General features: G+C 42.9%; 1 protein-coding gene across 2 annotated transcripts; it reads left to right on the top strand.

Annotated features, from left to right (window-relative positions):
• The first annotated feature begins 3,070 nt into the window (after window positions 1-3,070).
• LOC132447448 (uncharacterized) lies at window positions 3,071-6,073 on the top strand. 2 transcript variants are annotated; one of them, XM_060038241.1, is made up of 8 exons: window positions 3,071-3,222; window positions 3,697-3,833; window positions 3,964-4,087; window positions 4,375-4,529; window positions 4,772-4,851; window positions 5,108-5,221; window positions 5,358-5,459; window positions 5,618-6,073. In XM_060038241.1, the coding sequence occupies exons 2-8, from the start codon at window positions 3,700-3,702 to the stop codon at window positions 5,698-5,700; spliced, it is 792 nt and encodes a 263-aa protein (XP_059894224.1). In that variant the 5' UTR covers window positions 3,071-3,222; window positions 3,697-3,699; the 3' UTR covers window positions 5,701-6,073. The 2 variants fall into 2 exon arrangements, with proteins under 2 accessions (XP_059894224.1, XP_059894225.1); XM_060038242.1 differs by lacking the exon at window positions 3,071-3,222 and having other exon boundaries at window positions 3,673-3,833.
• Window positions 6,074-10,097: the final 4,024 nt, after the last annotated feature.

Here is a 10,097-nt window from a genome sequence, read left to right as displayed (position 1 = left end):
TGGATCTCATCAATCCCTGGGGCTTTGCCACTGCGGAGATGTTTGACTACCTCAGTGACCTCCACCAGGGAAATTGACGACGAAACACCATCAACCTCGAGCTCTGCCTCCAACATAGAGGGCGTGTTATTCGGATTCAGGAGTTCCTCAAAGTGTTCCTTCCAACGTCCGACAACCTCCTCAGTTGAGGTCAACAGAGTCCCATCCTTACTGTACACAGCTTGGATGGTTCCCCGTTTCCCCCTCCTGAGGTGCCGGATAGTCTTCCAGAAACACTTTGGTGCCGACCGAAAGTCCTTCTCCATGGCCTCTCCGAACTTCTCCCACACCCGCTGCTTAGCCTCCGACACGGCAGCCGCTGCAGCCCTTCGAGCCTGTCGGTACCCTGCAACCGAGTCAGGAGTCCTCCAGGATATCATATCCCGGAAGGCCTCCTTCTTCAGTCGGACGGCTTCCCTGACCACCGTAGTCCACCACGGTGTCCGAGGGTTACCGCCCCTTGAGGAGCCTAAGACCCTGAGGCCACAGCTAGCCACCGCAGCTTCAGCAATGGAGGCTTTGAACACCGCCCACTCCGGCTCAATGCCCCCAACCTCCACAGGAATGTCAGAAAAGCTCCGCCGGAGGTGTGAGTTGAAGATACCTAGGACGGGGGCCTCCTCCAGACGTTCCCAGTTCACCCGCACTACTCGTTTGGGCTTACCAGGTCTATCCGGAAATTTCCCCCATTCCCTGATCCAACTCACAACCAGATGGTGGTCGGTTGACAGTTCCGCCCCTCTCTTTACCCGAGTGTCCAAAACATGCGGCCTCAGATCAGATGACACGATCACGAAATCGATCATCGATCTTCGGCCTAGGGTACTCTGGTACCAGGTACACTTATGAGCACCCTTATGTTCGAACATGGTGTTTGTTATGGATAATCCATGACTAGCACAGAAGTCCAATAACAAACGACCGCTCGGGTTTAGATCAGGGAGGCCGTTCCTCCCCACCACGCCTCTCCATCGTTGCCCACGTGGGCGTTGAAGTCTCCCAGCAGAACTATGGAGTCCCCTACTGGAGCCCCATACAGGACTCCATTCAGGGTCTCCAAGAAGGCCGAGTACTCTGAGCTGCTGTTTGGTGCATACGCACAAACAACAGTCAGAGTTTTCCCCCCTACAACCCTTAGGCGCAGGGAGGCGACCCTCTCGTCTACCGGGGTAAACTCCAACACCGCGGCGCTCAGCCGGGGATTTATGAGTATCCCCACACCCGCCCGGCGCCTCACGCCCTTGGCAACTCCGGAGAAGAATAGAGTCCAACCCTTATCCAGGAGTACGGTACCAGAGCTGAGACTGTGCGTGGAGGTAAGCCCCACCAGATCTAACTGATAGCGCTCCACCTCCCTCACAAGCTCCGGTTCCTTTCCCCACAGCGAGGTGACGTTCCACGTCCCCAGAGCCAGCTTCTGCCGCCCGGGTCTGGTCCGTCGAGACCCCTGACCTTCGCTGCCACCCATGTGGCTGCGCACCCGACCCCAACGGGTCTTCCCACAGATGGTGGGCCCATGGGATGAAGAGAGGGGGGGTGCCACGTAGTTTGTTCGGGCTGTGCCCGACCGGGCTCCGTGGCAAACCCGGCCACCAGGCGCTCGCCATCGAGCCCTCCGTCTGGGCCTGGCTCCAGACGGGGGCCCCGGGCTTCCTCCGGGCCGGGTCACATCTCCTCTTTTTCCGTTATTCATTGGAGTTTTATGAACCATTCTTAGTCTGGCCCCTCACCTGAGACCACTCTGCCATGAGAGACCCTACCAGGAGCACAAGGCTCCAGACAACACAGCTCTCAGGTTCACAGGGACACGCAAACCTCTCCACCACGATAAGGTGACGGTTCCAGGAGAGGTACAGTATAATATGTCACCTTTAAATTGATTTTTAGCAACACTGAAATATGAGTCTCCTGCTTTTGGTCGATTAGCGTCACCTGTGTTAGAGATTATCTACACCTCTGTCATTGTTATTTCATTTACCCAGTTCCTGTCCTTTGTTGTCAGTTATTTATTGTTCAAGCTTTTACCCATTTTAAAATAGTTAAAATAATAATTGTAAAAAAAACATTAGCTGTCGAACTAATTAGTATGTGTGGGGAAACACTGCATTCGCTTGGTGGCTGCATGAGCCACTTGTCAAAGCAGCACATAGAGTAAGATAGATCGATATTGAAATATTATATCACTAAACAAGGTCTCTACTGGAATACGGAGGTTAGGGGGTTAAGGGCATACGACAGAATTGACTTGAGACCAATTGTAACAGGCTTTACGATGGACATTTGAACATTGGTTGTAAACAAATACTACAGAACTCAACAAAATGGATAAGGTTCTTAGATATTTTAATTTGAAAATCATACAATCATACCTTTTTAAAGATTACCCTTAAGAACAAAACTCCAAATGATTACATCAATTAACGGCTGCTTAACCATACTTCCTCTTTGGATTTCCAAGATTACCCATGTTCAAACTGTTAATCCGCAAGAAGGTGAAATAACGTCTTCTTGTAGAAATACAACTTAACTGTTTGTTTAATCCACCTTCATCCACTCCTGTTGTGACATTGGTTTTGTTGTGACATTGGCTTGTGATATGAAAATAAATTAAATTAAACGAATAGGATTAATAACAAGAATGAGGACTCATTTTATGAAGTAGGCTATTCATAAATGTTAGTTCATAGTAACTTACTAATACCATTCCAAATTAAATATTTGTAAAGACATATTTGTAATAATTGATCAGGCCAATGAAGGAATTTTTATAGGGCCATAAAAAATCGAATCACGTTTTTTATTTTTTTATGAAGAACAACAATATCTTCATGGATCAGTAAGTGTAACATAAATGGTAAATTAATAACTTTTAAAGTAATGGAAATAGAGAATCAATCAACACAAAGAAACAGAAAAAGCACAACCCGAAGTGTACAAATATAGCAGAAGACACAAAAAACCATTAACTGTGGTTTAGTTTCATGCATTACAACTGTTATTGCAAGATATCATGTGGTCACACACCTTCTCTCATGACATCCTGCGTCTAGTTGAGCATTAACCCTATTTAAGGGAAGTGAGGCTTGTGTATATATAGACACCAGCAGCATTTGGAGATGCAAAACCACACCGACGACATCAACAGCTCATTAACGTCAGATTGGGAAGAAATCGTTCTCACTGGTGAGTTGCTTATTTTTTTTAAAACTGTTTCATTGACATGATTGATGACCCTCTTTGGCATGCAAAGGCTAACGCACACCATATAATTTTTGAAAAACAATAATGATGATGTTGGAAATGTTTATTAATATGTTCATGAGTGAAGCCAGTCCTTCATAAATGGATTGATAGGGATACATCATAGATTCACCTCTGAGGGGAAATGAAGGCGTTCACACAAAAAATCCCATAATAATACAATACAAATATAAGAAATAAGTAAGAATAGATAAATACATCTCTATAACTGTTATTTTTTAATCCATTTAAATTTAAATACAAGTGAACTGACCTAGGTATTTTTCAAAAGCCGTAAGGACAATGTAGATGCAAATCCAAACGTAAACCAATGCCGTGACCTTAACCTGTTCCTGATTGTTTTGTAATGTCTTATCAAAAAGTTAGTGATTTTCTTCCTCTTTACGGCCCTCTTAGGAAATGACCGACCCGGGCTTCGGCAGTCAGTCCCCCATTATCAGCGACGATGTGGAGAATCAGGATGGAGAGAAGCTCAGCAGAAGGGAACCATTCGCCAAGAAGCAATGTTGTAGAAAAACCCATATTGCGACACTGTATCCACATCTGGTTAAAACCAGTCCAGTAAGGACTGGGTGTGCGACGGGTAAAAGTGTGTATGTTTTGCAGTGCTGATTTGTGATATGGCCACTCAAAGTCGATGCATCTACCTTAACCGTGCCCTAGTCTCTTTGTTCTGTACGGTGGCATGCTGGTGGCGCTGTTGGTGAAGTCCTACTACCCTGTGCCATCATCACCAAACTGCTCCCTACTCCTGGCAACCATCCGTTCTAACGACATCCTTAAACGGGTATGAATCAAACCCACAGACAGATGCATGACATCAATCTATGACGATTATTATGCACTTCATTTTTAGCCATGCAGGGACTTTCTTCAAATGGGATTTAGAGTGATTTAAGATGCATGTCACTGAGGAGCAGGCTGGGGTGTTAGGGTATATTGCTCAAGGGTATGTGCCCCCCCCTTAAATGCAAACAGTCGGACATCTCAACGATTCATTTCTCAATGGATTTTTGAGGAAGCTGGATTTGTGTAAAAAAAAACAACAACTTTTGTTTCACTATTATCGATCAGATCTTCACTGGGAGGTGGATCATGCAGGAGGCGTACTCTAGTGACTCCCTTGATCAGTATGCCCTGACGCACGCTAAGAGCTCCTGGGCAGAGTTCACCAGGATGCCCGACGGCACCATTAACCTGGATATGGCCCACATGCTGAGTGTCCCGCCGTGAGTAGCGCTCGCTTCCACTTTCATAGGGAGGAGCACTCAACACTAATGGGTGAAGACCAGTGTGTAGATCATTATTTGGTAGGTTTAAACCTTATATATTGGGTTGCACATTATGGCCTCTTGTCAGGAGAATCAAATCTTTTTACGTTAAAGTGTACTGTAGTCCATTAGCTTGAAGTAGCTGTAACTGCGGCTTTGAAACCAGAACAACAGGTTTTATTCCTTTCTTCATGTAACAGAAACAGGACAATGTGGTGTGTCCACCACCACTTCACGGGCATTGTGCAACACAACAACACACTTCACCTCAATCTGCCCGGTAAGTAAATGAACCAATAAACAAATGCATAATCGCATGATATATTTGATGATGTGTAAACCTGCACTTTCTTGATCTACTGTATCTATTAACTGCATTAAAAGCGAGTTATCAGTTTATAATTCATTTTATTCTTGCCCCTGTGTGAAAATGAACAGCAACTGTCCACCGTCAGAAACCATTGTCATATACATAATATAATAACAACTTGGGTATATATAAGGAATATAAGCCATGCATTGGGTCTCTATTTCAGAGTTCAAATCGTCAGCGACGTTCCAGTTCCTCAAGGCCTGCAATGAATGTCTGGTCATGACGGCTAAAGCATATGTGCCTGGATATAGCCCTCTGAACTACCTGCTTCTCTATGGTGATGCAGTACTCATCTGTTTGTCTGTCCCTATCTCTTTCTGTCTGACCAACTGGTGGTTTTCTAGATTAAGCACTACAATGTGGGGGGTTGCTCATAGTTAGTTTACCTTATTGTGCTACTTTGTTGTTTGCAGGTCTATATCCAGACTTACACGAGTATTACATCAAACCAACCAGACTGCAGGCCTCCTGCAAGCGCCTGGTGACCCCGCCTCCTTTCAAGTATTATGGAGCAGGTGAGAAAAGAAATACCTGTGTGTGTGTGTGTGTGTGTGTGTGTGTGTGTGTGTGTGTGTGTGTGTGTGTGTGTGTGTGTGTAGTGGTACATCCAACAACCTCTTCATCTAACTCTCTATAGTTGTTGAACTGGTCATGTTTCATGTGTCCCTTGCAGAACTCTGCCCTAATGACGTGAATGAGACTGATTCTCCTGAAGCGAGAGGCATGGATTTTAAACACTTCTTTGTTCCACGGTGATCATAGTCTACACTACAGGAAGAAATCAAATGGCTATATCAAAAACAAATAATCTCTCATTGGAAATATTCCATGTTTTTTTGTCTTTAAAGTGCCACTATTGTATGCACATAAAACACCTGCATTTCAGCTTGACAAAACCTTGCTTCATCTTTTAATCCATGGCAATATATTGATTGTCTAAATACTTGTTACATCCTTGAATTTAAATAATATTTTCTATTGTGTTACTGAAACTATAAAGGCATTGAGTTGATATCTCTTTCACATTGTTTTCAAAAGTTGTTTGTGTGTTACTTGCTGCGAGTACCATATCTTGCTATATTATGATTGATTGCTGTGCTTTGCAATCTAATAAATTATTTGCCTATGATGTCATTATGTCAGTGTATTTTCTTTTTTTTATCAAGGAAGCTTGAGTGCATGATTCACAGAATTAGGTAGTGCCCACAGCAAAGTTTATCATTTAAGTTCCATTTTAGTTTCCAAATGTCTGCAGTTAACAGGTTTCAACATTGGATTTCAACATTGGCTGTAGCCAATGTTGAAATCAGCTATCATACTGATAGAAAACAGTTCCGCCAACATGTGCACAACTGTGTAACAACTTGTAAAGTCTTATGATAAAGATTCAAAATCAGTTTCCAAAGATTCTGGTATGCAAGTGTGTGGGGATGATGGCTTGTTTAAGCTGCCTTTAAGAGTATCATATACGATTGTGTGAAAATGGCAAGTGATAAACTGAGACATAATTGAGGTAGTGCATCAAATTGTTTGTATCGTATGAAGACTGATTTGATGGCTTGCTCTACTCTAATTCTTCTACACTTTCTACTCCTACGTGACAAGATACCCATCTTGTCACGTTGAAGTAGTCAAAATAAACCACTTGCATGTAAATCATTGAATTCACATATGAAGCAGAACGAAGAAAGCTTTGAGTGACTGCTCCAGAAAACTGCTTCAGGCAGGAGTTTTCTGAGTTCAGTGTGTGCGCTCAAGCAGAGCGATGGCGGCCAACGTTGGTCTTGTGAAATGCTTAGCTAGCCACATTAAAGATCTGCTCCAGTGATTTTACTACAGGTACAGATATGAATTAAAAAGGTGGCTCAGAATTGTGAGCAACAGATAGAATATACATTTCAGGAGTAATTTTCACGATGGTACAATTGTTTAAAACACAAATTTGGTATTCTGATAGGAGTGTTCTGTGGGACGATTGTCATTCAATTCAAAATGGAGATCATTTTGAAGTGGTCACAAATTCGAACAATCTCTTTACAGCAAGTCTGCCAAGGTCTGCAACACAACTGGGTCCACTGCTGCTGGGCACATCAGATCATGATCATGTCCATAAAAATCTTTTTGGTGATTGGGTAAGGGGCTCAGATTCATGTCTGTATGAATATGTTAATGCTGGTTTCTGGGTCTAATTTAGAGAGCTGTTACATCATAGAATGATCCAAGCATGTGTCCTGTTGTTGGGACTATTCATGCGGACAGTATAATACCCTGAAGAGGACTGATTCTCTTTCTGTATGGCCGGTTAATCACCGTTTCTGTTATCTGTTCTGAGTGAGATTCTGCCTGCTCTGCATACATAGGGTGCAATATATGTGCCTATATGATGAAATAGGACACGATAAAACAAATACTTTTAGTTTACACTTTTTTAGTTTTGTTAAAATGAATGTGGGACAGTTTGGATTGAATCATTGAGGCAGTTTCAGGATAATTTGAATTGTGAGTATTTTGCTATTTGGTTTGGATTTATTTTGCAGTGGTTTTGAGGTGTTTTGGGGGTATAACGTTTGTTGTGCTCTTTATTGTTACTTACCTTTATTGTTTATTTGTTACTTTTTATTTTTACTTACCTCAGATCAATTCCTGGTTTAACTATCTATCTCAAATAATTATCTTCACTCCATATTGTTTGTAAAATGGAAATAAACAGACAGTCCTGGTTGAACAGATGAGGCATGTTCCAGTCTGGGGACTCTTGTCTTGGTAGCAGATGTTTCTGAATGCCTGTTCCTTCAGCTCGTCCCCTGGGATTTCTTCTTAATACTTCCTAGAATATTACACAGAGACCCAGTTTGCTTTCTTCCTCCTTCCACTTCATTCACTCGGATATGAATGACATCCGCGAGAGTCGACGTAGTGTCGTGTGGATTGGGAATTCTTTATTTAGGACACTGCATACAAACTGCTTATTAGATGTTTGATTGAGTTTCCAAGAATACGAGTGGAAACGAGTTAAATAGGATGTTTCTGTATTTTTCAGGTCCGATTTTCTTCTCTTGTGTGTGTGTGAGCGTGCGTGCGTGTGTATGTATGCACCCGTGCGTAGGTGAGTGTGTGTGTGTGAGTGTGTGTGTGTGTGTGGGTGGGTGTGCAAACTGATATCCAATGAGGTTCAAGGCACTGACACAACATAGAAATGAGTGTTACATCTGAAGAATGTGATTTCGCCAAATGTTGTCATCCCCACTCAAGTGTTCCATAATCCATCCATAATCCCCAACTCAGCACTGTTGAGGTACGGTTTATAGTGCATTTTAGAAAACAACATATAGACACACAAATACATGGACACACAAAAAACAACGTGTGTGGGGGGCCGTAAAGTCCAAACTTCAATAAACTGCATACAGAAAATCACACACAATGACAGAATGTATTCGTCCGTTTAGATCTTTTGCGATATCGGCCTAAATATTATTCAATCTTACAAATATGTTTGAGTTCTCATTGTATTGTAGTTGTGACCCTTTAACCCTTTTTACAGACCTTTTTCAAAAGGACTCCCACATCCTCTTATATCGGATTTCCCTGATGCACTTCATCTTTTGGGTTAAGGGTTAATAAAAAAAGCACACTCAAATTCCAGGCCAAGTGTGTGTGATTATTCAATCTCAAGTTGATATGGTGTGCATCGGATGCTTTGTTTCAGGCTGTTATCACCTCCCAGGTTTGCCCAGGAATGAGGTCAGGGATGCAGTACATTACAAAATTGCTTTTATGAAAGAACATCTTTGGTCTGAATGGAAAAATGGGGGGAAAATGTTTAATTCAAATGGAAGTGGTCTTTGGCTTGCCTTATCCAGTTCATTATATATATCATACCATATTTGACCGACAAGCTAACCTGGTCCCTCAACACCACCTCCCTGGCGAAGAAGGCACAGCAACACCTGCACTTCCTGCGCCGGATGAGGAAAGTCTCCCTCCCCCCTCCCATCCTGATCACCTTCTACAGAGGCGCCATCGAGAGTCTGCTGACCAACTGCATCTCTGTCTGGTGTGGGCCCTGCGAGGCCTCGGACTGGAAGTCTCTGCAGAGAGTGGTGAGAACAGCAGAGACAATCACCGTGTACCCGCTCCCCTCCATCGGGGACGTTGGGCAGAAGCGCTGCCTGACCAGAGCCCATCTCCTCTGACTCCTCCCACCCTCACCACGGACTGCTTCCCATGCTGAACTCTGGCGGGAGGTTCCGCAGCATCCACATTAGGACACCGAGGTTCAGTGACAGTATCTTCTCCCTGGCCATTAGACTGTTGACCACCCACGGCCAATAAATAAACCATCTACAATGGTACATCTGCAACCCGCGTACAAAGATAGCATTTTAACCTTTTTTACTTCATGCCATCTTTTTATATTCTGTGTCCACTTCACCGTGTGCCAAGGTAACGAAATTTCGTTTAATATGTGCACTGGTGCGCTTATTGAATGACAATAAAACAAGTCTACGTCTAAGTCTATATTTGTAGAAATAGCATTCTTTTTCTTTAGATTACTCACTAATATGCCATTATGGTGTCTCTATTTCTGCTGCTAATAAAATACTGTACATACAATATATTATTACGCAAGCAAAAATATATGAGCAAATAGATATTTACATTTAAGTTATGTTGATTGTTTCACTGTACATGGTCACTGTTGATTTGATTCTCTATCTTTTTGGAAGAAAAATTACAAAAAAACACGGACAGTATCATTTAATCAATTATAAATATGACTATGACCTGATTTGGGTTTTTTTTTTTTGGTAGTGTAGCAAAGTCTTTGTAGAGGTGCTTTGTTACATTGAGGTACTGCCTCGTCTGTGAGATGCGGTTTGTTCCAGAGCTAACCATATACTAGACCGGACAAACAGACTGATCTCAGTGTGAGGGTGTTTTATGTCTGGAGCGACCTTGCCGTCTGTCTCGCTCGTTGTCACAGAGATATGCAATCACACTCAACTTTTGACCCTGTTCTTTCACGCTCATTTGTCTCAGAGACGACCTTAAGCTTTTTTTCCTCCATATGCATGTAGCACGATGACTTTCCTATATGTCCAAGGCATAGATATACGACAAGATATGGGTGATGAATGCAAATAATTTTC

Source organism: Gadus macrocephalus, chromosome 19 (genome assembly GCF_031168955.1).
Source record: "Gadus macrocephalus chromosome 19, ASM3116895v1".
Classification (NCBI taxonomy): Eukaryota; Metazoa; Chordata; class Actinopteri; order Gadiformes; family Gadidae; genus Gadus; species Gadus macrocephalus.
The sequence above is the reverse complement of the archived record's forward strand: the minus strand, read 5'-3'. Positions and strand labels throughout refer to the sequence as shown.